Below are 26887 nucleotides of genomic sequence, written 5' to 3'. Positions count from 1 at the left end.
AACTGAAGAAAAACATTGAAAACAAGGAACAAAGAATGAAAAGCAAGAACAGAAATTGAAAACAAAACATATATTTGCATGTTTAAACTAAGCGAATTGAAAAACGTAAGAATGCAATGCATTGATTACTGTTCTCGGAATGGAAAATTATTCCCATCAGTCAAACAATATCCTTCTCAACGTTATTCTACATCCGACGATCCACTTCTTATTAGTTGCTATCCGACAAACAATTCTAGAGCGCTTTCCGTGATATGAGCTGGGATAACAAAAAAAAAACACTCCAGTCAAGCTCAATAATCCCATTAACCGTGCGGTTCGTTTTTTTCCCTGTGTGTGTGCGGATTGACTGCAACGTGCCCGAAGACAATCCATTTACAAAGTTGTGCCAATATTGTTTTACTTCCGGAAGATGCTCTCGCCGTACCGAAGATTGATCGATTTTTTTCTCTTCTCTTTCCGATTACAGGTCTCTGGATTGCTTCATCCCGCACACACCTCCGATGGCTCCTGGGTGCGATGGCAAAACGTTGAACCAGGATGAAGAACTGCATTTTGCCCGGCAGGGTTTCAAGTTTCATATGGATGCTAATACTCACATTCGCTTCAAGTGCTCCGTGGAACAACAATTGAGAACGACTGGAAGTTACTTCCACAGAAAAAAAAAAAAAGTGATCGAAAAGATTTCTAGTCAGTTTAGTTTATCGGTGTTTCCCCGCAGCAACAGAAGCAAGAACGCTCATCATACAAATGGAGCAAACCTAGAGCAGAGTTTCAATTTTCGTAATTGAATTCTGAGTTGGAAATGGGAACTGGAATGGAACATGGAAAAAAAATGTGTGAAACTGAATCTGCTTTAAAGTTGTAAGGAAGCTGACGTAGGACTACCGTATCGAGGAATGATGAAGCTGCTTATTAGTGTGCTTCGTAATGTTGATTATTGTATCGAAATGAGCAATCAGTTCGAAGCTTTAGACAATTTTCCGAAGATCAAATCGAAGCAGTCTCTAGCTCAGGCTCATTTGTTCAAGTGTGAAAACAAAGAGTGCCGCCAATCGTGGTCAGTTGTTCCAAATTCGGAGGATTTAGGCAGGATTTCTTGAACTCCATTAGGAAAATCAGGGTTTCCTTCCAAATCGAAATGAAAGGAGAATCTCCTATCCAATACATTGGAACAAACCCAAATAAGCAAAAGCAACCGTAGGCCTGCGTCAAAAATTATGAACCCCATTCAACAACTCCGTACTAGTAAACCAAATCCAGCTCTCCAATCTTCCACGAACCGCCACCGTATTTTTCGAAACAAAATAAAAACTGCAGCAAGGATTCCGCTTCCGCTTGATTGGAACTGAAATGCAATTGAAAGCCATCCTTCTTTGGGGCGTCCCTTCGAAGAAAAAGTTGTGCAACAAATTGCTTCCCTGTCGGAGTTTTTACTCCCGTAGAGAAGAATTGAATCCAATTGAGCATTGGCCGGCATTTTTCTGTTTACTGTAATTAATTCACATTGTGTTTTTGCTTGCCTGGGATTGCAATTCGATTTAATTGAATTTTCTGCTCATTCCATCCCGATGCTCTCGCCGGCTTATTATGAACTTGGAACAATACCAATTTTCCCCAACGAAATGTTCCAAACGGTTCCCCTAAACCAACAGTAACCAAACGGGGTCCCATAAAAATCCTAATCAGTGCCCGGGATGATCGTTCCCAATTGCACTCATTAGCCCGCTGTCATCGTCATGGTCATGGTCGTCGGTCCCGAAAACGAGGTGGCACAGAATGGGAATTGAAACCTAAATCCCCGGTAATCACCGCCTCCCTCCGAAGGAAACCAAACCAACACAACGAGCACTGACCAATCGTTGGTGGTCTGGGATGCTTGTCGATGTTCTTCCCCCGTTCGCCATGAAGTCGAGGATTTCTTTTGCCTTTCGATATTCCAGAGTAGTTTTAGCGATTGGTGGAACCAATGGGGGGACCGGTGCAGGGAAATTCTTTGCAGCAGCACTAATGCTGCAGCACGGTATTGTTCTACCGTCACACACGTAGGTCGGTTCTTCTAAAAAGGTGGAAAAAACAAAATTTCAAACATGTTTATTTAATTGGAAGTCATTACCATACATTAACTTACAATGTTAGATAGTTTAGAACACATACGAATATTTCTGAAGAAAATTGCTTTGTCGTTATGTTTGTATTCTATTCGTAATATTTCAAACATTATATTCATTTCTTATATCTAATTTGGTAAAGCTTTTAATAAAAAAAGAAGCTGGAGAAGCTTCTCCAGAAGCTGGGAAGACTTCTTCCAAAACCTGAAAACTTCTGTCAAAAGCTTTAAAAGCTTCTCCCAGAAGCTGGAAAAGCTTCTCCCAGAAGCTGGAAAGATTTCCAAGACACTGGAAAAAATTCTCCAAGAAACTGGAAAAACTGTTTTCAGAAGCTTGAATAGCTTCTTCCTGAGGCTGGTAAAGCTTCTCCCAGAAGCTGGAAAAGCTTCTCCCAAAAGCTGGAAAAACTTTTTCCAGAAGCTGGAAAAGTTTCTCCCATATGCTGGAAAGCTTCCCTGTTTTCCAGAAACTGGAAAACTTCCCGCAGAAGCTGAAAAAGCTTCACTCAGAAGCTGAAAAAGCTTGTCCCAGAAGATGGAAAAGCTTCTCTCTGAAGCTGCAAAAGCTTCTCCCTTAAGCTGAAACAAGCTGGAAAAGCTTCTCCCAGAAGCTGGAAAATTTTCCCCAAGAAGCTGGAAAACTGTTTTTAGAAGCTTGCATAGCTTCTTCCAGAAGCTGAAAAGCTTCTCCAAAAAGCTGGTAAAGCTTCTCCCAGGAGTTGGAAAAGCTTCCTCCTGGTATTACAATAGTTAGTTCATATTGGTACAGCATACACCATCGCTGACCTTAAAATTTGTTTCAATATCAAAAGCTTGTTCTTTAGACGAAGTTTTGATTTTCTATTAATAAGTGAATAGAGACATTTTTCATATTTGTTACATTTGTCTTGAATGCCCTCAAGGTGATTTTAGAAAGAAAAATTTTTATTCAGCATGAGCCCTAGATATTTAACTTCACTGCCAACAAGTTTTAAATTTGGACTACTGTGCATCTGGAGCTATCGTCAATTCATCCCTAGGGATGTGAGCCTTCAGCTCGAAGAAGAAGAAGGGGGAAAATGTGAGTTATTGAATGAGTTAATGAAAAAAAAAAATGAATACAAATATTTTCCCTTAATTAAATTTCTTCCCGAGCAAATGAGAACATTCCAGGTGCAACGTATACAATGTTGACTGGGTTGGTTGGATATATGCAGAACCGGCGTACAATACCGTCATCGGGGTTTGCCATTTGTACGGGACCTCTCTCTCTCTCTCTCAGGATTGTTGTACAACAGTGCTATAAAATTACGAAGTTAACGATGTGATGGAAATTGCTTTTTTCTCAGCATTGGAGTAAATTTTCTGGATTGCGATCAGTGCTGCAATTGACGCCACTAGTGAAGAATAAATCTTTTAGTGGTGACGAGTGAGAATATTGATTCCAATTCACATTCTACCTAAAATATAAGATTAGATTTTTAAATAGACGATTACAAGAATAGATTAAAAAGTGTGTACCTTCTGCTTCCTTCCTTAACCTTCCTTGTGCATTGGGGTCATTTCTGGCCAATCGGTACGGTAAATAAGCTGTAACTTTGTAGAGAAAAGAGATATAAATCCATCCCCGACATAGTCACTTATGACGTAAAAAGTTATAGTGACGACTTCCTTCGGAAGGGAAGTAAAGCCGTTGGTCCCGAGATGAACTAGCCCAGGGCTAAAAATCTCGTTAATAAAGTCAAATCAATCAATCAATCAGATATAAATCTGAAATTTTCTGACTTTTCCTAACTTTTGAAAACGAACATTTTCGTGCTAAAAGAAGCTTTCAGCGACCTCTAGGAGCGGCGCTACAAAAAAAGTGACACATTATGCATTAAGGGTCAAAAATGACCCATGGCTTTAAAACGCTCTCAAAAATCCATTTTTTTACCCAGTTTTGGTTCTTTTAGCATTACATGAAAGATATGGAACTCAATAATGGATCCCTGGAAATTGTATGTCAGTATGGCCATTCTGGGCACAAGGGCACAAGGGAACCTGGAATCTGTTTCAGAAGGAACTGGCGCAGTTCATACACATGTATATAACGACGGTTCAAATTTCATGGTTTTTCATTTCGATTTACAAGAGCACCAAGAGGACCAACATTTAGATTTGGCCGGTATTTCGGAGTATTCCGGAACCGGTTCCGCTAGGGTGTGATGTGGACATTTTCAGATCATCATATATTCCATCATGCGACGGCTCAAAATACACGATGTAAATGGACACCATGCCATATACCTGGTGTTACGCACCTAGTGGAACAGTGCATGCTTCTCAGCATTTTAACGGAGAGGTTTGCCATCTGACTATTTTTGCCTATGTATCGCTTGGCAAGCACGATGATATTGTATGCCTGGGAAGTCAAAAAAATTTCCAACCCGGAAAAATCCTCGTCCGGTGGGAATCGAACCCATGTCCCTTAGTTTGGTCTAGCTGAGAAGCTACGTGTTTACCGCTGGGCTTCCCAAACATAAAAATATTATATTAGAATATCATTTCCGGTACGGCCAAATTAGAAAAAAATGATTATACAGTCAACTCAGCATAACTGAATTTTGAACGGATCAGAGAATAAGGGAGGTATACAGTAAAAGCTAGAGTAACCTGACTACTGGATTACAACAGAGTTGAAACAGATTTTGTTATTCCGTTAGCGCGTTTTTTCCTAAAAAAAGTATGTTATAATTTTTAATGATTAGTAGTTAAAATAATAAAAATTATAACACAATTTACTCTAAACTAAACTAAACTGAAATAAATTATGTTATAATTCAAACAAAAGTGTATTTCATTATGTTTCGAATCAAACCTAAATATAACTCATTTTGTTATTTCCCATAACTGAATTATAGCAAAATTTGTTATAAGCAATTGCTTTCACATATGTTATGAAAAATGTGTTATAATAATGTTCTAACTAGTAACAAATTTGAAGCAGCTTTGATTAATATAACTGGTTTTGATTCAATTATGTTTAAATTTTTTCCATGAATTCAAAGTACTTCTAGCAAAAATGAAACAAAATTTGATACTTGTAATAAATCTTGATATAATCGTGCTACAATATTGTTGTAATCCAATGGTCGGTAGTAGATTAAATAACAAATAATACAATACAATTTCCTCTATACTAAACAAAATTGAAACAAAATATAATATAATTTAAACAAAAATGTAACTAATTATGTTTCAAATCAAACAAAAATATAACTCAGTTTGTCATTATTCATAACTTAATTATAACAAAATTTGTTATGTTTTTTACATGAATGAAAGCGCACATGCATATGCAACTTCCCTCAGATTTTTTATAACGATTTGTTTTATAATTATGTTATAAATTTAAACAAATTTGAAATAGCCTTTGTTATTATAATTGATTTTGTTTTAATTATGTAAGGACATTGTTACAACTCAACGTGCATGAACAAAAATGAAATAAAATTTGATATTTGTAACAAATCTTGATAAAATTGTGATACAATTTTGTTGTAATCCACTGATTGCATACTGTGCACGTGCTGCAGCCTTATGTGCAGGAGCCATAAGATCCAAGATAATCTCTACTGTAATCCTTACAGCGATTTTTCCATGGGTTCCACAAGCGGTTACCCTGAGATTTCTCCAAGAAACAAATTTTGTTCGCTACCAGACCGTTTCCGATAGAACTCCAGAAATACCAGCAATTCCATCAGGAATATTGCCAGAAGTTCCTCCAGGGATTTTTCCAAGTATTATTCCAGGACTTTCTGCAGGGATATTTGTACAGGGATTTCGCCAAGACTTACTGCGGGAATGTCTCCAGTGATTCCTCCATAGATTCCTCCAGTAAAATTTTAACTAGAATTTCTCAAGGAATTTCTCGAACGATTCCTCAGGGAACTTTTTCAGATATTACTTCTGGGCCACTCAGGCTTCTCAGACACCCGTCTAGAATCACATAACAAAATTATGACATATTGTAACAAAAGCTGTTAAATTAACAGAAGTTCATATAACTTTGTCAAGATGGCTTTGTTCTTAACTTGTCACATTTTTTTTATATCAGATTAATAACATGACATTTGTTATATATCTTATATTGCAAATAACATCTAAAGTTATGAACAATAACAAAATTTGCAATAATGTTTGTTTTGTTGTGACAGGTCGGTAACACGTTTTGTAATGTAGTATTGGTATAATTTTAATAGGATTTAAGTAGATGAAAAAACCGAATTTAGTACTATACCATTTAATTCCACTAGAGTTTGTATCCTTTGACAGATACGCGTATTTCGACCTCAACTGTAAGGCCGTCTTCAGTGTCGTGTACTAGACTCGACTAGTACACGACACTGAAGACGGCCTTACAGTTGAGGTCGAAATACGCGTTTGTTTATTTCTTTATTTTTTTTTGCGTTAAAATTTGTTATTCCAACTACAGTAAGGACCCGATTTTGTCAGCCCCTCGGTGAATTTTGGGCTGACAAAATGGGGAACCTGGACAAAATCGGGTCATTTTATTTTGTTCCCTTTTTTCAAATTTTTATGTGTTACATGGTTACATTGACTTTTAAGAGGGCGATGAAAATGGGCGTAGCCAGTTTTTTTTAATCTGGGGCTCCCCCCTCCCTTATATTGGTAATATCGATTTTTAACACTTAATAAAAGGCATTGTCATTGCCCCCTCTGGCTACGCCCATGCGTGCATGACATGAAACATCATCGTAAATTTGAATGTAAACGTGGTAAAACATGACGATAACAATTTTTTGACAAATTTTAAATAGGCTGACAAAATCGGGTCAAAAAGCTGACAAAATCGGGGGTAGACAAAATCGGGGGCAGACAAAATCGGGGGCTGACAAAATCGGGTCAGTACTGTACTAACAGTATATGTTTTATAACAACTGGTCTTATAATAAAATCCCCTCCCCTTGGTTATGCGACCTTGCCGCGATGGGAGGGCATAATCCATTAGCCCATATGATGGAAACCAAAGGCGTAACCTGTAGTGGTGGTATCACATTTTGGCATTTTTTGCTTAAAGCCGCGTCATAATTCATATGGCATAGACGCAATAATATCTCGGATGTGATCCAACGGACATTCTGCGTCATTGATAGAATTGATGCCCATTTCAAATAATTAATCTATTCGAAAAGGACATTAATACTATTGGTGAAGTTCAGTTTGCCTTTTGCTAACCAGAATGATCCGTAGCCACTCTTACTATTAGCTAGCTAGACACATCGTTATCATATACGACATAGGGAATACTTAGGAACTCTTAGGAAAATGACTAGTAGATTCACTGAGTAGAAATAAGTGGCGACAATCTTATTTTAATATGGTTTTTACATTGCCATAATAAGAAATACCTATTTTGTAACAGCGGTATAAATAATCTAATTCCAGCTTCATTTTCGCAAAATTTAAAAGTAGAAAGTAGGCGTTGTGAAGCATTGCATTTGCCACCGAAAAGTGAATCTTGTAGGAGACTGTAATAGGAGCCTAAGGTAACTTTACTCTTCAATATTCACTATAAAAATGGACTATGGAAAGTAAGACGCTGAGATCGATCATTAGGGTACACTTGCTAGTTTCGAAAAGTTGTTGAACAGACAAGGAAAGCGACTTTTCTTAAGGGATATATGAACGTAATGACCAATAAATACTTTTAACAACAAAAAACTAGAACTATTACTAAACAGCCTAATTTTGTTAAGACTTGACGACAATTGACATTTAAGACTCTAATCTTACGTAAAAGACAGGAGTGCTACGGTAGCTATCGGTACTCAAAGCCGTGCCCCAAGCCGGGCCACCATACCTCAGTATGGACGAGGCGACACTGGCCAGAAGCTTACGCTTACTGGCGTACACCGCAGAGCTATTGGACACCATCCGGGACAGTGCCACAATAGCTGTGGAGGCTCTCTTGCAGGCATAATCGACATGGCTACCGAAGGTAAGCTTGTCGTCGATCATCACTCCCAAGTGTTTGACGGAGCGCTTCGAAGTGATTGTGCAGTCGCCTACACTGATCACCGCTTGCTGCGCCGACTTTCGGTTGTTGACAACAACAGCCTCCGTTTTGTGGTGAGCCAATTCCAGTTTCCTGGAGCTCATCCACTCCTCCACAATTGCGATCGAGTGGGCTGCAGTCAATTCCACTTATTCGATCGATTCACCGTAGACCTCCAGCGTAATATCGTCGGCAAAACCAACGATGACCACACCCGCCGGGAATTTTAATCTCAACACCTCATCGTACACGACATTCCATAACACCGGACCCAGGATGGAACCTTGCGGGACTCCTGAGGTTATGTGAAAGCACTTCCGACCCACCTCTGTGTCATATACTAATACCCGATTCTGGAAGTAACTTCCGAGAATCTTGTACAGGTACTCGGGTATCCCCAGACGCAGGAGCGCATCAGCTGTAGCCGCCCAACTGGCACTATTAAATGCGTTCCTTACATCCAGAGTCACTACTGCGCAGTAGCGAATACCCCTCCTCTTACGCTGGAGTGCTATCTCAGCGGTTTTCTTAACCGTCAGAATATTGGTCTATACGCCGACGGGTCACCGGGTGGTTTCCCCGCCTTTGGCAATAGTACCAGGCTCTGCCTCTTCCACGCATCTGGAAATACTCCCTCGTCCAGGCATATCTGCATAGCAGATCTGAACATACCGGGAGCCTCCAAGATTGCGACTTTGAGGGCCAGGTTTGGAACTCCGTCCGGACTTGGTGCCTTCCCCATGCTTAGGGAGTTTGCAATCCCTACAAGTTCCTCATCGGTTACTCTATCCTCATCGCCAGCCCCAATCCCCGGCTGTCCTACAAAAGGAGGCCATGGGCTAGGGTTGTGGCGCGGAAAGAGCCCCTCGATGATCCCCTCCAGCATCTGTGGAGATTGCTCCGTAGGAGCAATTGCACCTCTTGTCTTCGCCATAACGATCCTGTAGGCATCACCCCACGGGTTCGCGTTGGCACTCTGACAGAGTCCCTCGAAGCAGGCCTTTTTGCTTGCCCTTATCTCGGACTTCAGCGCGACTTTGGCAGCGGTGAACACCGCCCGTCGTTTTTCATGCTCCTGCTCGGTACGTGCTCGCTGCATCCGTCTCCTGGCCCGTAGGCAGGCACGGCGCAGGTTCGCAATAGCTTGAGTCCACCAGTATGTTGGTGGTCTCCCATTCCTAGGGTGGACTTTTCTAGGCATGGTCGCATCGCAAGCACGCGTAAGCACCGCTACCAGTTTGTCCCCGCTTAGGCCGAGTAGGTTACGCTCACGGCGGAGCGCCTCCCTAAGTACTTCATCATTGAAGTACGATGTCTTCCACCTACGAGGGCTTGGCCTTGACCTAGCCGCTTCCTCAACCCGTTGCCTGCTGTTGTTGTAGTCGATACTGTAGCGAACCGCCAGGTGGTCGCTGTGAGTGTAGGCATCGTATACCCTCCAGTTCGAACTACTCGTTAGGCCAGGACTACAAAAAGTAACGTCGATAATCGACTCCGCTCCGTTACGGCTGAAGGTACTTTTGGTACCAACATTAGCCAGATCGACATCTAGCACGGCCAGTGCCTCTAGCAGGATTTGACCTCGCTGGTTCGTGTTACGGCTTCCCCATTCCACGGCCCAGTCATTGAAGTCACCCGCTATTACAACTGGCCTTCGCCCTGTCAGCGCGGTCGTCATACAGTCCAGCATCTGCGTGAACCGCTCGGTCGACCAACTCGGAGGCGCATAGCAGCTACAGAAGAGGACCCCGTTTACCTTGGCGATCACGAAGCCCTCGTAGGTAGTAGACACCAACTGCTGGACAGGGTATTTACCCGTTGTCCATATTGCCGCCATTTTTCCGGATCCATCCACGACCCAGTTGCCGTTGCCGGCGGGTACTCGGTATGGGTCCGATATGATGGCGATGTCCGTCCCCCACTCAGCAACTGACTGATACAGCAGTTGCTGAGCTGCGTCACAGTGGTTCAGGTTCAGCTGCGTTACCTGCACTGTGACTTTTCGTTAATGGCTCGTTTGAAGGTCGGGCACCTTGAGCCTCCCGTTGGGTGATTGTTGTTCACGGACTTGCCGGAACAAATCAAGCACTTGGCAGGGTTCTTGCAGCCTAGTGCCTTATGACCTTCCTCACCACAACGCCTGCACAACTTGGTCCTATCAGGGCCTTTACAGCCCCAGGACTTGTGTCCAGGTTCCCTACACCTAAAGCAGATCACCGATTGCTCATGTATGTTCAGTGAACATACTGACCAACCAAACTTGATCTTACCTACCTTAGCGGACTTATTTGCGTCCGCCACAGGTAGGTGTACTAAGGCCACCTGAGTACCTGCCGGACCTTTCCGTAGCTGAACGGCGGCGGTGGGCACCTGAACTTCGCACTGTTGCCGCAGTGCCGTGACAAGCTCTTCTACGTTGGTGATCTCGTCAAGGTTCATCACCTTCAGAGTCACTGACTACGTCAGAGCCCTCACTTCAAAACCAGCGCCAAGGACCTCTTCCGCCAAACTTTTGTAGGCGGCGCCCTTGCGCTCCTTGTCGCGCTTAAGCTCGAGGATCATTTCACCTGTACGAGTGCGTCTGACACTGCGTACGTCGGCTCCTAGATCTGCGAGCTTCGCGTCACTGCGCATCGCCTTCAGGACTTCCGAGTACTTGGACTCTTCCGTCTTGATGATAATCGCATCACCCTTTTCGCGCTTGGCACCTACCCTCCTACCTTTCTTAGGTCTGGTATCCCTGCGCTCCTGAACCTGCTGAAGAACCTCCTGCTTCTTCTTCTTCTTCTTCTTGTTCACTACGGTTGTCCAGGGGGCGTCCCCCCCTGATCCGCCCTAACCTGTGGTGATTGAGGGCCTCTCAAAGGTCGCAACCCCCTGTTCCCATCATTCCATGTGGGGCCGGCCTTTTCGGACCCACCCTTCTCGGCTTTCCGGAACGCCTGGCTGGGGTCCGATTTTCCGGCACTTCTGCCGGTTTTCGGGGTCAATATCCGCCTGGCCTTGCGAGCGCCGCCGGGTAGCTCCTCCCCTGACGGCTGCCTCGCGCGCTTCTGCGATTGCTTGTTGTAAGCATTCGCTTCCGCGCTTTTGGGGCTACCCGCGAAGACGAAGGGATCCGTCTGGGTAGACTTCGGCACCTTCAATTCCACGGGCTCTGCCGCAGCCACAGTCACCATGGGTTCAGCATGGTTCTGCTTGGCCGCCAACATTGACTTACGAAGTCTAAACAGGGCCTGCTTGAGTTTCTTGCTGATGTTAGACTTCGAGGACGCAAAGTCAATTATGGAGTCGAGCTGCTGTGCAGCCACTTCCATCGCAGAGAGCCCATCTCTACTTTTATTGATGGCCCTCATCAACCACGCTCCATCCATAACCTCACCCGATTAGCCGGGGATGAAATATGGTTTCCAGCACTGGCACTACGTGCACTGCTGCCTCCTCCTGCTTCTACTCTCCTCAACGGAGATCTAGCTAGCCCACTTCTTGCGAAGGGGTTCGCTTCCCTACTACTGCTACTACCTGCACTACTACTATTGTTTTGATTAGAAATTGTACTCATTATTGAATCCCACGAGTAGCACGGGGAAAGAGGTCCACCACGCCAGAGCCCTGCATTAACGCGGTAAGGGACAAAGTACTGTGAGGGGTGCCCAGGTGCCCCACAGGCTCCGTTAATGGCCGAACATCTTTTTCACCCCTTCGACCATTCATTCCTCAGCACGGTTTTTCGCTTGACACCTTGAATTGGGGTTACCCCGTTTGGTGGACTCTTACCACCGGAACAGGTCATCCGTAGTTCTATTCTATAAGCCGGAAACTACACAGCGATACTAAGCCACCTTTAGCGAAAGGGTTCGCCGCGGCTTCTTCGATTTCAATTTGACTCTCTTCCATTCTTCAGGGTCCCCCCTCTGCACCGCTATCATTTCCCGCCGTACGTAGTCGCCTTCCATGATCTCATGGTTATCTATGCAAGCAGGGAGGCCATGTAAGGGTTGACATGATCCCTTATGAATCGTGTTCAGAGCCGGATCGGCGTAGATCGGGGTTTTGTCATCCGAGCCTAGTACTCCTCACTTAAGTTGGGCGGGTTTCGAACGTATCCAGAGGCCTGCCAAGGTTTTACCGGGACGGGGGCAATCACACTATTTGCCTACTCGCCGTTTCAAGTTGGTATCACCCATACTTTCTCGGAAACTAGAATCACACGACTGTCAGCTCTGTGTCACAATGTAGTGTGTAATCCGTAATGCGTGTCCTGCCCGTTGTTCTGCGCCGTGACCAGTATACCATAATCAGGATTTTACTGGCATGCATCCTGATGTGCCGGTTGGCAATGCAAAGAGCTAAGGTACTTTGAAAGCGGTACCAGGTCGCTTGTTCAGGGCTACTTCCAGATCTGTGGTTTTTTGTAGAGATTCACCAGAGCCTACTTATGAACCCCCGCCACATCTTAGGTAGACCATGCTTGAGCCCCTGGTCAGATGGATCAGACGCTCGGCCACCTCCCGAAGGAAGTGCTAAAGGTGGTATTCCATACGGTTGTATGTGCGAGTTTTGCTTGGAAAGGGTGAGAATCCCAAGCTCCCACCTGGCACCCCCTCACTCTAGCTGATGTCAGAAGGACAACTGTGCCCAGGTTGCACTACCAGCTAAGTACGCAACCCTTACTTGCAGGACCTGTACGCTGGCTTGCAGGACCTGATACCAACCTCCTATATTTCTGGAGGACCATCATCAAAATGTCTCCTACATATAAAAGTGAATGCGATACATCCGAGGAAATTTGTGATTCAAACGTGATGTAATTCGTAAAATTAAAGGACGTTTACGTAAAACTCTTATACGATTTCTGGATGTCTTCTCGTGATTCAAGATGTGACTTTCCAATCGATGTCCTTCATTCGTTGCCGGGCCTGTAGTTGTAAAAACAATCCGTTTTCTCTTCCTATTTTTTTTTGTTCTATTCTTTTCCTCTTTTTGGTTCTATTCATCAATCAATAGCTCTCATCAATTAGCTCTATTTTTCAATATTGTTAAGTTTTTTTCGGACGTGCTCCAATAAAGAGCCGTCATGTACATGGGTTATCTATAATGACGTATAAAATTTAATATATTCCAGCTCAAAAATTAACAGCCTAGATTATCAATGATTTATTTTTCTCGATTTTAAAATGACTTATTATTTTAATTGGTTCAGATATAACATAACCGAGTATTTATTACTGAGGTATTAAACATACAATCAGAAGTTTCTTCTTCCAGGTATGAGGACTTATCGTACAACATTGACTTTAAATTACCTCTAAGACTTCAATCAAATAAAAATATAGCTTTCATATTTCATACGATCAGAATCTCTAACTCGCTTTTAATCTCTTCTCCGTTCGCAGCGCAACAAAACAAAAAACAACACTCACCCCGCGAATCAGTGATTAAAATGGACCTCACCCTCAACCGCAGCTAAATTGCAACTTCTAATAGTCTCTGTCCACTCGGGAGGTAACGAAGCGCAGCTCAGTCACCGGTCGAAGCCAGACGTCGAAACAAGTGCACAAGAAATCTGCAATCATCATTAGTGTCACATTTTAATTCAATTACCGCAACGCCACTCGCCGGACGAGCTCAAGAAAAGCGCCATCCACGCCCCCGTGAAGTCATCTTGGTGCATTCGTTCTTAATCTGTTGCCTCAGGTGATCAACGGAAGAGGCTTGTCTCTTGCTGGGAGACAGTTTTAAATTCTTATGTAAGTGTTCGTCTATCTGTGTAAGTGTATGTGTGTGTAGCAAAAGGCACGACCGAAGCCTAATGAGTTCAACAGCCGGCAAAAGCTGCACAGAAGACCACCAATGAAGCTTGAAGACCTGAACGGAGCTGCCGGAAGTGGCGGCACAGGTGGGGAAGTCATGTTCAGTGACGTCAGATGGACAGTTGAACCCGGTAGCGTTCGAAGTGGCGAAGGTCGCCGAAAAAGTGCCAAATGTAGCAATCGCGTGTCGCGAAAGATCGTCAAGGGAGCTGAAGAAGTGATGGCGGAGAGCTCGACCGAAGCATTCCAGTCCTGCCCATTGCCGACGATGCCTTGTCCAGCGGCGTCCAGAAGGTTGAGTGGGAGTGGTAACTCAGCGGAACAGTCGAACAGCAGCAGCAGCAGCAGTAGTAGGCGGCGATCTAGGTCGTCGTCATCCAGCAGGTTGTGGTGCTGGCACCGGTCTTCGCCGGCGTTAGTGTTGTACATAGTAGGCGTAGTGTTAGTAGGTGCAATTTCCACGGTTTACTGTGATGCAGTTAGTAGTGGGGGCAGCAGCAGCAGCAGTAGTAGTGTTAGTAGTAATAGCAATCCTAATCAAAGAGGTGGTGATAACGCCGTCGTGGACGGGGGGCAACATCTGGTCAGTGGCGAGAGCAACGCGGTGGAACAGGACGACGCGTTCGGCAGTGGGAGTGTGGGTGCGTGCGAGGATCATTACGAGGGCAGCGGACACTACACACACCACTGGGCGGTGCACATTCCGGAGGGCGGCGGCGAAACGGCGGAACAAGTCGCCGACGAGCACGGGTTCATCAATCATGGCAAGGTAGGTCCCTATTTTATCACCTATTATAAAATGAAAACGTTTTCTGGATACAGTGTTGCCAAATATACTTGATGTTTGTTTTAAAAGTTAATGCTGATTTTTCGTCTAATGTTTGTTCTTTATTTGTAAAGATACCATCAACCAAAAATCAGAATTCCATCAGACATTTTCCAAAACAGTTAACTTCACGATGATGTGCCAAAATAGAGAAATATCGTTTTGAAGTAAAAAGTCAGAATTTACTTCAAAAAACCACATACACTATAATTTCATATAGGTTTACCATATTTGCTTTGGCCGGAAAAAGTACATTCATCTTAAATCTGTAAAACGAATAGACTGAGCTTATCCTGAGAAGCCTAGAATGCACATTTTTTTCAAGGCTTTTTGGTGCGTCGTAAGGTAAAAATGAGCACATGAACACTACAAAGAGTACGTCTGGTAACCCTAGTTTAAAAAAAACATTAGAGCTCAATGTAATGCTAACGCTAACAAAGCTGTTCTGAAATCATAAAATCAACAAAAAGCCAAAACATTTCAACTGTGTTGCCAGATTTGCATTTATCAGTCAAAATTATAGAAAAACTGATTGTATAATCAAATTCATAGTAACTGTTATTTACACATTATTTTGAATGGATTCAGTTAAAAATTTAAAACTTTTTACATGGTCACTATGATTATTTACCAATTTTGAACATGATAAGCATCAAAAAGGCCCGCGGAACATTGAGATTACCAGGTTAGACGACTTACAGGATCTTTTTTTGTGTGTTTATACTTTCTTGGCCCCAAATGTTAATATAACTTTGGAACAATAATCTGATATCTCAAATTTGATAAAAGTCGTTTTTTTATTCTTTGAAAATAACGATTGAAACGCAGAAAAATATTAAAACTGTTTCGTGAGAAATCAAAAATCTGGAAACACTGTTCCCAATTTTAAAGTATGTTTTTACGAAGCTCTTAAATAGCACCAGCACAGAATACCTTAACTTTCCTGATGCATTAAGAAAAAGTTAAAAATTATTCATTAAGGGTCAGAAATGACCCATGACTTCGTAGCGCTCTCATAAATCCAACTTTATATGAAAGATACGGATTTCTAGAATGGAATCCTGGACATTTCTTGTGAGTATGGCCATTATGGGCACAAGGTCACCTGGAACCTGTTTCAGAAGGAACTTTGACATATCATATTGAGAACTTCATTCGCATGTAAGGTGTTTTAACTTGTTGATTCATGTATCGAGTGAGGCTCTTGTCAGAAATTCCTCCGGGACGAATTTTTGCTCGTCATGAGACATTTTAGACCGGTTCTGATAGCAATCCAGGAATACCTTCAGCAATTCCTCCGGGATTCCAAGGATTCGACAAGCGATTCCGCCAAAGATTCCTGTAAGAATCTACAGCAATTCCTTTAGAGATTTCACAAGAAGTTCCTGCAGGAATGTCTTCAGCGGTTCCCTCATAGATTCTTCCAGTAAAATCTTTACAGGGATTCTTTTAGAAATTTCTCCAAGGATTGCTCCAGTATCTGTTTCAGGAATACTCCGGAATTTTTTCGGAGACTTCTCCAGGGAACCTTCTGGTGTTCGGAGATTCCTTTAGAAAATCTTCCGAAGACTTCTCAAATTATTCCAGGAAAATCTCTACAAGGATTCTTGCAGAGATGTCTTCAAGGCTTTTTCCAGGACCAGGACTAGGACAATCTCTTCAAGGATTTTTTTCGTCGAGGAATTATTCCGGATACTCTTCCACGGATCACTCCAGGGATTCAACCAGCAATTTGTACATGGGTTCCATCAGTGATTCCTCCAGGTGTTTTACAACTCACGAATCCCTCAAGGGATTTTTCAAGAAGTTCCACCAAGAATTCTCTCAGAGTTACCAACAGGAAAATCGCTACACTTACTCCAAGGATTTCAACAGATAGGGATATCCCAGGGATTTCTATGGAATTTATCCAGGAATTCGTTCTGGACCTTCAAAAAATTCTCCGGGGATTCCTTGAAGACTCGTCTTGAAATTCTTCCAGATATTGAATTCCTTTTGGAGTTTCATCAGAAATTTTACTAAGAATTTCTCCGGGCATTCCATTAGAAAATTTCTACAAAAATTCCTGCATAAAATCTTTTTATAAATTCCTTCTAAAAATCGTTTCATGGATTCTTCCAGAGATTTCTCCTGGGATTTCTCCAGAAATACTTCCATCGATTCCTTCAAGGACTATTTCAGGATTTCTCCAGAAAAAATCTCTTCATGCTTTTTTCCTCTAGAGATTCTACAAGTAAAATCTCTGCAGTGAATCTTCTTGGGGTACATCCAAGAATTCTCCAGGGATTACAATAGTCCAGGAGTATTTAGTAATTGCCTATAATCCTTCAGAGATTCCTACAGAAGTTTATCCAGATATTTTTCTAGGATACCCTTTACAGGGATTCATGCTAATATTTCACCAGATTTTTCTTCAGGAATTTCTCCAAGGATTGCTCTCCACATGGTTCCCTCTAGAAACTATTCATGGGATGAACTGTTAGAGAATTGTCCATATATTTTATTGACTATACGCTTTTCGTATATGCAGTCTTTATTATTAAATGTCGTTGAGAAAATATAAATTACGTAGCTAAAAACACATTTGATGTTTACGGAATTTCTTCCGAAATTCCTCAAGAGATTTCCTCGGGAATCCCTCCATATGCTCCAGAAAAAATTTCTCCAGATTTTTTTCAAAAATTCAACCGGGGATCCTTTTAGGGATTACTCTAGATTTTTTCTAGAGTTTCCACCACACAATGCTCTAAGAAACTTTTCAGGAACTTATCCAAAGATTTCAACAAAAACTACTTCAAGAAAGAAATTTCTCGAGGAATCTCTAAAACAAATTCTCGGAGAAAACCCTTGTTGTGGCCAACAACAAGCCACCGGGGTGCATCATGCTGCACCACACCGGTGGGCGAACATGCCTCATGTTGAGGCCACAAACACTCCATAAATTCTGCCATTCTGGCAACACTGAAACTACTTACCTGTAGAGCATACCATAACAATCGAGCATACCTGTAACAAAACAGAAAACATTAGTATACCATTATAATTTCATCATTAGCAATCAACTTACCTTTCGATCTTTCCAGACCGAACACAATCCAACGATTGTTTATTTACATTTTCATTCTCTCTATTGTCTGACAGTTCCAGAATATTCAGTCCGTCAATTGTATAACAGTTTAGACACAACACATTATTGTATACAACAATGCACATCGAGAATATTCTATGCAAGTACAATAGGGTAGAGGACTATAAATACAACACCATGTGATATACCAAATCAGTTAGAAATAAACCGTGAATTCGAACACATCTCTTTCGTATAATTATTCCCTACCGGATCGTATCCGCGGGAACAACCCTTGAGGAATTTTATTTCTTGTTGATGAGATCCCTATTATTAATGAAGAAATTCATGGGTGAATCTCTGTAGGAATTTCTACATAAATTCTTGGAGGAATCCCGGAAGATTTTTGGAGGCCCAGAATGAATCTCTGGAGAAGTTTTGAGGGGAAATTTCTGAGCATTACCTGAAAAAATCCTTGGAATAATTCGTGTAGGAGTTTACCTGGAGGTATCTCTGGGTGAAATCCTGATCGAAACTCTTAAGAAATTCCAATAGGATATCATGAAGTTATTTCTTGTAGAAACCCTAGATGATTTTCTGGTGGAATCTTCGGTAGAACTCCTGATAGAATTCTTAGAACGATCCCTGGAGGAAAATTTCAGGAATAATTCTTAGAGAAATCTTGAGAGGGCTTCCTGAGGTGTTTCTGGAGAAATCTAAAATAACCCAAGTAACCAGATAGCACTTTAATTCGCCCTCCGTGCTTATATAGGGATTTATAGAGCTGACGTGCCCTATGTTAGCCGTATAACAGCCCTATAAGCTTAAAAGGCGAATTAGCGGGTTAATGGTTACTGGGAATATAACAAATATCTGAAATAATCCTTGAAAAAAAAAATGTCTTAGTGTAAAGGAAACTTTTACACATCTCTGTAAAAATCCCTGTAAACATTTTCCTGGAGTATTTTAGAGGAGTTAGAAGAATTTTTGGAAGAATATCAGAAAAAATTGCTTGGAGAATCTTTGGAGAAGTCCTTGAAGTAATCTCTGCAATAATTCCTGGAGAAGTTCCCTGTTCTGTTGAAATTCCAATAAAGATTTTACTAGAAGATTCTATGGAGAATGCTAGAGAAATTCCTGTAAAAATATACCTGCAAAAATTCCTGAGATAATCCTTGGAGGAATCCCTGGCAGAACTCCTGTCGGCAAAATTCCTAAACGAATTGCTATCTTGAACCCTATCGGTTCCCATAGGGAGAAGAAAATATGGTAGCGAAGTTCTTTCTGGTGTAAATTCACCTTAGAGTAATTCGATATTCAGTATCTACTACATTGTTTGGTGTCCTTCATCAAATGTGAAATATTATATAATCGAGCCTAAACAGTGTTGCCAGCCCTAATTATTTTTAAAACAAACACCAAAGAGGCTTCAGACATCCTCTGCAACTTTTCTGAGCTTTCAAACTATTTGTCTTTTAGCTTTTTTCGATAGCTTTTTCTTAATCTTTTAATGATGGTTCAATACAGTGTTGCCAACTTTTACTTTTTTTTCATCATTAAATCAATTAAGAGATTTTCTTCAAAATCTTCAAACTTGTTTGTTTGACAAATTTGTAGGCTAAGTGTCATTGAAGGTATATCCATCAGGGTGCGGCTGATTTTTCAAAAGTTCGCAAACCCAAAAAAATCGTGTGCTCTTCTGAATTGAAATCACATAAAAACAAATATTAAAATTAAATTTATGAAATGTTCGTAGAACAAAAAATTGCCTAAAATCAAAAATGGTCTTAGTTAATAGTACTTCTTCTTTTTGGCGTTACGTCCCAACTGGGACAAAGCCTGCTTCTCAGATTACACTTCCACAGTTATTAACTGAGAGCTTTCTTTGCCGTTTGACCATATTTGCATGTGTATATCGTGTGGCAGGTACGAAGATACTCTATGCCCTGGGAATCGAGAAAATTTCCTTTACGAAAAGATCCTCGACCAGCGGGATTCGAACCCACGACCCTCAGCTTGGTCATGCTGAATAGCTGCGCGTTTACCGCTACGACTATCTGGGCCGTTAATAGTAGTTTTCTCTAAATTTTTCGTCTTCTTACTAAAAAAATCATCTTTGTTTGGTCATAACTGCATGAATACTCATCCGATTCCAGATCTTTTCACATTATTTTGAATCTACTTTGGTTGATTTCAAACTGCGTGTACAAAAAATTTTGTTTGAAAGAAATGTTATTTAACAAAAGCTTCCCAAAAAAATCATTTTTTGTTGGAAATAACATTTTTACTGTTAAATCGAAGTTTATAAAGCATCCTGTTATAATGACAAGTTGAATAATGCATATATTTTTCAAAAAATTCAAAAATATTTGTTTAAAACCTATGAAAAAGTACTTCTATGACCTTTTAGAAGCTTTAACAAATGAGAAAGCTCAGTTTCAGCTTAAGTATTGAACTGACAAAAATAAAAAAAAATGTGTTTTCAACAGAAAATTCATGTTTTTGGGCAATTTTTGTTAAATAACTTAGTCAAACCTATTTTTTTTAGGTGGGTCTGTAGTCTTGAGGTTACGCTTTCGCTTCATAAGCGGAAGGTCATGGGTTCGATTCCCAGCCCCTCCACAAAAAACCCGTCCAGCCACCAGAAGACGCCTCACGGAGGGCCATGATTTGGGGAGCACATCCATCCTCCGACAGTATCAGATAGTGACTGAGACAAACTGACCCTCTTCGCAGGCAGCTAGCCTCACTAACAGCAGAGCTCTCTCCTACCTGCTCGGTGTGAGAGTAAAAGAGTAGGAGAGAGTGAAACTAGATGTAAATATAGATTAGTTGAAAATAGATCTGTATCGGTAAAGAAGCTACAAGATCAACTGAGTCCGGCACAGTAGTAGCCACGAGCACGGAGTGCCTTAAAAAAAACTATTTTTTTTATTTTTAATTTGTTGTACCCACAGTTTGAAAGCTACTAAATTTTCTTCAAAAGCATGAAAAAATATTTGAAATCGGTTAAGTATTCATGAAGTTATGATCAAATAAAGATATTTTTTTTAAGTGAAAAGAGGAAAATTTTGAAAAAATCTACTTTAAACTAAGACTAGTTTTGATTTTAGATTAATTTGATGTTCTACAAACTTTCCATAAATTTATTTTGAAGAAAATGATGCTAAGAGCTTTGGAATTGGTTAGAAATTACAAAGTTCAAATTTTAGAACGAAGTCTCAGCTGAAGGTTATACTTCATAACTTGAAAATTCACCTTCAAGTCGCTTGCGCCACCTCTAAATCTCAATGTTTTTGGCTTAAAATCTGAGGTTTCCCGTTTTTTTTTGTGATTTGAATTCACAAGGGTTCACGTATTTTTGGTTTCGATAACTTTCGAAAAATAAGCCGCACCCGAATGTCCATTCTTATACATAGTTGAAGGTTTACCTCTTTTTCCTAAATAGATTTTAGGGCAAGATTTTATTTCGTTTATTTTTTTTTGAATGTAATAAATTGTCTTGCAGGTTAAAATATATTAAATCACATTAAACCTTGAATTATATTAATTTAAAATTGTATTAAAATCTTCTGAAAGGAAATTTAGGGTGATTTTCATGTTTCATATCATTATTGTTTCAGATATGCATTATTTTTTTAATTTTCTAATTTTGTCTCGCTGAGAAGTAATATTGAACGCCATTTGACAAGATCTGCACAAATTTTAGCGCAATTTGACGAAACTGAAAAACTGTAAATGAAGGTGATGAAATCTAAATCAATTTAGATTTTTCCCTAGGTTTTCCCTAATACTTATAGTCAAATCCATCCAAACCTCTGTATGAATTTAATTTTAAATAGCTATCGTCAAACTCAACTTATTAATATTGATAAAATCAAAAAGCTCACTTGAAAGGAATAGTTTTAATCACTATGCCTTCCAGTGATGATGACAGCACAGAAGTGACTGCATCGTACGAGCCAGCCCGGGACGAGTTTTTGATGGAAAATTCTCCTCCGTAGGTCAATAACAATTTCACCCAATTACAAAGGTACAACCCATATGCGCTTCGCTCAAAACAACGAACGCATCGGGCCGTTCGTTGGTTGTCCCAAAGGCCACGCCGAAACGTCCAGATCACAAAACTGGACGGCTGAGCTCTTTGAACACTGGGGCTGTGTTATCGTTGCATTAACCCTTTAATGCCCAAATATTTATTTTAGATATAAATATCGTTTTTCGCTATTTAAAATCGATTTAAGCACGTTTAGGCTCTACCCCATTTGGCATAATGCCATCTGGCATAATGCCGTTTGGCATAATGCCAATTGGCATAATGGCCATTTGGCATAACGGCCATTTGGCATAACGGCCATTTGGCATAACGGCCATTTGGCATAATTTGAAGAATACATTTCCTTAAATTATTGTCCTCAACTTTTGGCCTGATAATGATCAGCCTAAATGAAATACATGTCCATTCTAGACAATATAATAGAATCATTTTTGATTTTCGACCAGTGCCCTTCAAGTCACACTTGTAGATGTGAGATTTTATTCACGTAGCTTCATAAAGAAGTTTTATGAGGAGTAAAAATTTGGCACCGTAGAGTGAGCCGGCTTTTATCATTCTTGTTATGCTCTTTGAATGTCTGTCTTTAATAATTTTTAAAGCATTAGCTCGATTTCTGGCCGTCGCTTGGGTGCCACGATTTTATATTGATTTTTTTTTGAGGGCACAGAAGTTAAATATGAAGAACATCCAATGTTCCAAAGAAGGAAAATCTCAAGAGAGATGCTTTGCCATAAATGCTACAACAATCAGTTGATACACGGTTATTAAGCAGAATATTTCGCCTATTGCTGAACGGCCTTAAATCTCGCCTATTACTGAAGAATATGTGTGTTCCTAAAGAAATGTTCAACAATTAGCGAGCATTTTATGCATTCAATAATTGGTGAACTACCCAACTATAAATTTTACCTTCTTTTAAACATAAGCTGTTCTTTTAGTATGCAACGTAGTGAATCATAGGCACGCCATGATCGATTTTTAATTACATCGGATGCCCTTGGTACCGAGTTGAATCAAATTTCCCGGACGCTTCAAATTCCGGAAACTCATCTTAATTGAATGAGCACGACTCAGTAGTGAGATCCATGATATGATCACGACTAACCGGATTTCCGATATTACTCGGTTACGCATTGCATGTCCAACGAGTATGTTTCTGGCCCCATCGCTCGCTCCCGCTGGAGCAAGCGACACATCCAATAGACTAAACACTACTCAATCCCAGACACTGCCCCTAATTCACCCAAAAGTCATTTTTCTTCTACTTTATGCATGGAGAATGTAAAGGACGTGATAATTATGGACTTTAGACGAAAAAGTCGGAGTTTAGTCTAAAAACATCGCGAAAAGGCCACTGTCTGGCATTCGCAGCGTCCACAGTTCGTTATGACTCGCTAAACTGCAAACTCAAAAAAACAGCTCATGTTTGAAAGAAGGTGAATTATTAAAAGGAGCTGCCCATTAACCCATGGTATTTTTTTCGGAATTTCAGACCGAATTGTTTCCTCCCCTGTGGTCAGTTGCCCACACAAAAATTTTAAAATTTGTGTGGACTGTGGTCTTCGGCAAACCCCCTTCTGTCCATAAATGACCACATGGTTCATGGACGACCCCTAATCTAAATTAATTACCCCATATGTTATGGGATGCCCCTCCAGCGATATGCTCAACCTCAGATGTGACAAGTAATAATGTTGGTAATATTATTATCATCAGCCTCAAACGCACTATTTGGACGAGCCTATCTTAAAGTATTTCCTCGTACCGTAAACCGGGGGCAAATTGATCACTATTTTACAACTTTTTGTTGTTTTACCCTTGGGAATTCGAATATTGTCAAATAATTTTCGACAAAATCAGTACTCCATTGATCTTCATCAGTTTATGTAATCGACTTTTCATGAAATAATGTTTAACATATGATAAAAATAGTTTTAATTTCAAAAAATAAAAATGACACACTGGGGCGAAATTGATCACCATATAACAACGCAGGTTACAAAATAATAAAATGTCCGTATCTACTAAATTAAGGTCTTCTGAATCTGAAAATGAGGTCAAAATTCTTACAACTCGAGTATTTGATCATTTTATTGCAAAATAAAACTTTGAAAATCTGCCTAATACGCCTAAATGTAGGCAATTTTCCTTGAAATAGGCAGATATTTTTGGAATAACCGTTTTTTTAGCAACAAATTATACTTGCTATGCTGTATGATATCAAAAATGAGTTCAGCAGTTTATACTTAAGCTTACACAACATTTTAAATATTCAAAGCTGATATGTACGCATAGCACCAGTAGATTGTTTAGCACCGACATTTCCAACGGTATTGCTTACACCTTCAAAAAGTGTGAATATTTCTATGCAAAACTGACCCTAATAAAAATGAAATAGTGCAACATCATCATTAGACATCCATAAACTAGAAAACATGGAATGTCTTTGGTGCCAACGAAGCTTTCAGCATCCTTTGGAGGAAATGTGTTTTGGTATCGACCTGATCAAATTCGCCCCACTGATCAATTTGCCTCCGGATTACGGTACTTACTTCACATTAACTTTTTGGACTAAAAATCATTGTCCATATTAGTTACTTTTCCAGTCAATTTGACTTGTCCTAGAAAAAACATTTCAAGCACTTTAAGGGGGCAGATCCGTCATTGATTTCGGAATTTTCAAAAGCAGTTTTTTCGTTCAAAATCAAGAAAATTTACAGGAAAATGTGTTCACTGTATTCTATTCTCCAACTGATACACAGTGAACACATTTTCATCGAATAATTTTCAGTTTTGAACAGAAAAACTGAATTACAATGACGGAGCGTTGAACGTTAAACGTGAAATGTGTGAGAATTTTTTTTTAATTATGCCAGATGGCCGTTATGCCAAATGGCTATTATGCCAGATGGCCATTATGCCAAATGGCATTATGCCAAACGGCATTATGCCAGATGGCATTATGCCAATTGGGGTAGAGCCCACGTTTATTCTATTTGTGAATGAATTTGTTTTAAACATAAATACCATGCCCACACAGTTACAGATCACCCACAGTGACGGATCACTTTGGCGTTCAACATCGGATAACTCGCTCAAAATATAAACGTTGACGTAAAACATATTTTTCCCATGTTATACTATTTGTCTTCTAGCATTTGTAAAGTTAAGCACAACATTCAACCGCTTAATAACGGTGTATTTGACAAATGTTTAGTTGGTACCACACAGCTATCATTATATGGTCGTTTTCTTTAAGAAGTGCCGGCAGCATTCATAAGCTCCCACAAGTGGTAAAATTCATATGTTATAGCATAAAATATGCTCGTTCGCTTCGATTTAGTGTGAATTTATCTTTAGAAATCAGTTTTCTTGATTGTTGATTCTAAATACCGAATATTAGCACTTCTAACTAGTGATCCATAATATGGACAAGGAAATGATTGTTTACCACGGTTATGGATCACTACCAAAGAATGTAGATTTCTACCATTTTAAGCATTGGATTCGACATTTTCAGAGAATAGCACTAAGGATAAAACTAATACAACATCAAGGTTAGTAAATTTCATTTTTGAGCAGACAAAAATGGGTGGGAAACTTGGTGTGGAGCGAAAACAGTTCATGCCTCAGTTACTACAATACAATATATCACAAAAAAGGACATTTTACCCTTGTTTCCAGCTCTAACAATGCTATTTTTTGCAGTAATATGTGACACATTATTAACTTTAACCAAATCATGCAATACAGATGCATTGAGTTTAAAATCTCTTGATTTTGCGCACTGATCCGTAATATGTCACAATTTGATCCATAATATGAAAATTGATCCATAATATGGTTTTCAGAAACCGATGCAATTTTTCATTTTTATGTAATCCTATGTGAATATTACACTCAAAACAGTTTACTAACCGAAGTTCCAATTGGAAACGATGCAATTCGTGCTTTTCAATTACAATTTTACGTTTTCCATGTCGTTTTATTGAATTTTATAGGTTGGACTCCACACTATTTGATCCATAACTGTGGGGTCATGGTATATGAATTTTTGATTTTTGCTTCTTCTAATGGTTATTTTAGAGTATCATTCTCTTTTTTATTTTTTTCGTGAAGTCTCTTCTGGTTTCAGATTAACAATAATAAATAAATGAATTTTTCTTTACATTTTTATTTTTCGTGTTATTAACGGAAAAAAAAGTTTCAGTGGAAAATATACAGGGTGATTAATAGTTCCTGTCAGTAAAGTAAATGATCATAGAAAAAAGAAACAATATGAATTTAAATTCCTACTACACAACCTGCTTTGTACATCCATAACGTTTGTGTTGATTTTCTAGAGGGGGAAGTTGGGCACTAGAGGGCTAAACGAGTCACCCATTTCAAGTGACGGAAGACCGATGACCGGTCACCGTTCACTGCTGACGGAAATGGAATGAAAACAGTGCTGTGATGTCCTCCCTGTCGCCAAATTTCGGCCTCGATAGAAAATTAAAGGACGATTCTTTCGCGGATAATTTCGGCCTGGCCAAAATTGGTTCCGTTGATAATGATTCCCCGAAGAGACACTGCATGGGGACTGTTTGCATAGTTTGATGGCTTGAATGTTGATACGTGAAAATGGCACCATGATGGGACAATTGTTTCCGTTGGGTACCACGAGGCTCGAATGAGTTACGATGCCATCGCGATGTGTGCGTATGTCCACTTGTGGAGAAATTTTAATGAGCATCCCATCAGGCATGAAAATGCTATTTCGGAGGAATTTAGGCGGAATGTTTATCACAGCAGTTTCGAGCATTCGATAGGCTATGTGATGAAAATTATTTCCGAATTGTTCTACCATATCGTTTGTTTGGCATAAATGAGGGTCATATTGGAAAATGTATATACCTTAGTTCAATAAGGTCCTTAATTTTTTGATGAAATCTTCTGAATTGTTCTTAGAGATCATCGATATGGGAATTTTTC

General features: G+C 40.3%; 1 protein-coding gene across 5 annotated transcripts in view; it reads left to right on the top strand.

Annotated features, from left to right (window-relative positions):
• LOC5578803 (furin-like protease 1) overlaps positions 1-26887 on the top strand; it is an 826626-nt gene that overhangs the window by 349524 nt on the left and 450215 nt on the right. For all 5 annotated transcript variants that reach the window (XM_021854005.1, XM_021854004.1, XM_021854002.1 and 2 more), the window contains one exon: positions 13547-14732. In XM_021854005.1, the coding sequence (XP_021709697.1) occupies positions 14004-14732 (729 nt within the window). In that variant the 5' untranslated portion in view covers positions 13547-14003. The remainder of the gene's footprint in view (positions 1-13546; positions 14733-26887) is intronic.

The sequence above is a fragment of the Aedes aegypti genome, chromosome 3 (genome assembly GCF_002204515.2).
Source record: "Aedes aegypti strain LVP_AGWG chromosome 3, AaegL5.0 Primary Assembly, whole genome shotgun sequence".
Classification (NCBI taxonomy): domain Eukaryota; kingdom Metazoa; phylum Arthropoda; class Insecta; order Diptera; family Culicidae; genus Aedes; species Aedes aegypti.
Note: the sequence above shows the minus strand (reverse complement) of the source record. Positions and strands in the feature narration are given on the sequence as shown.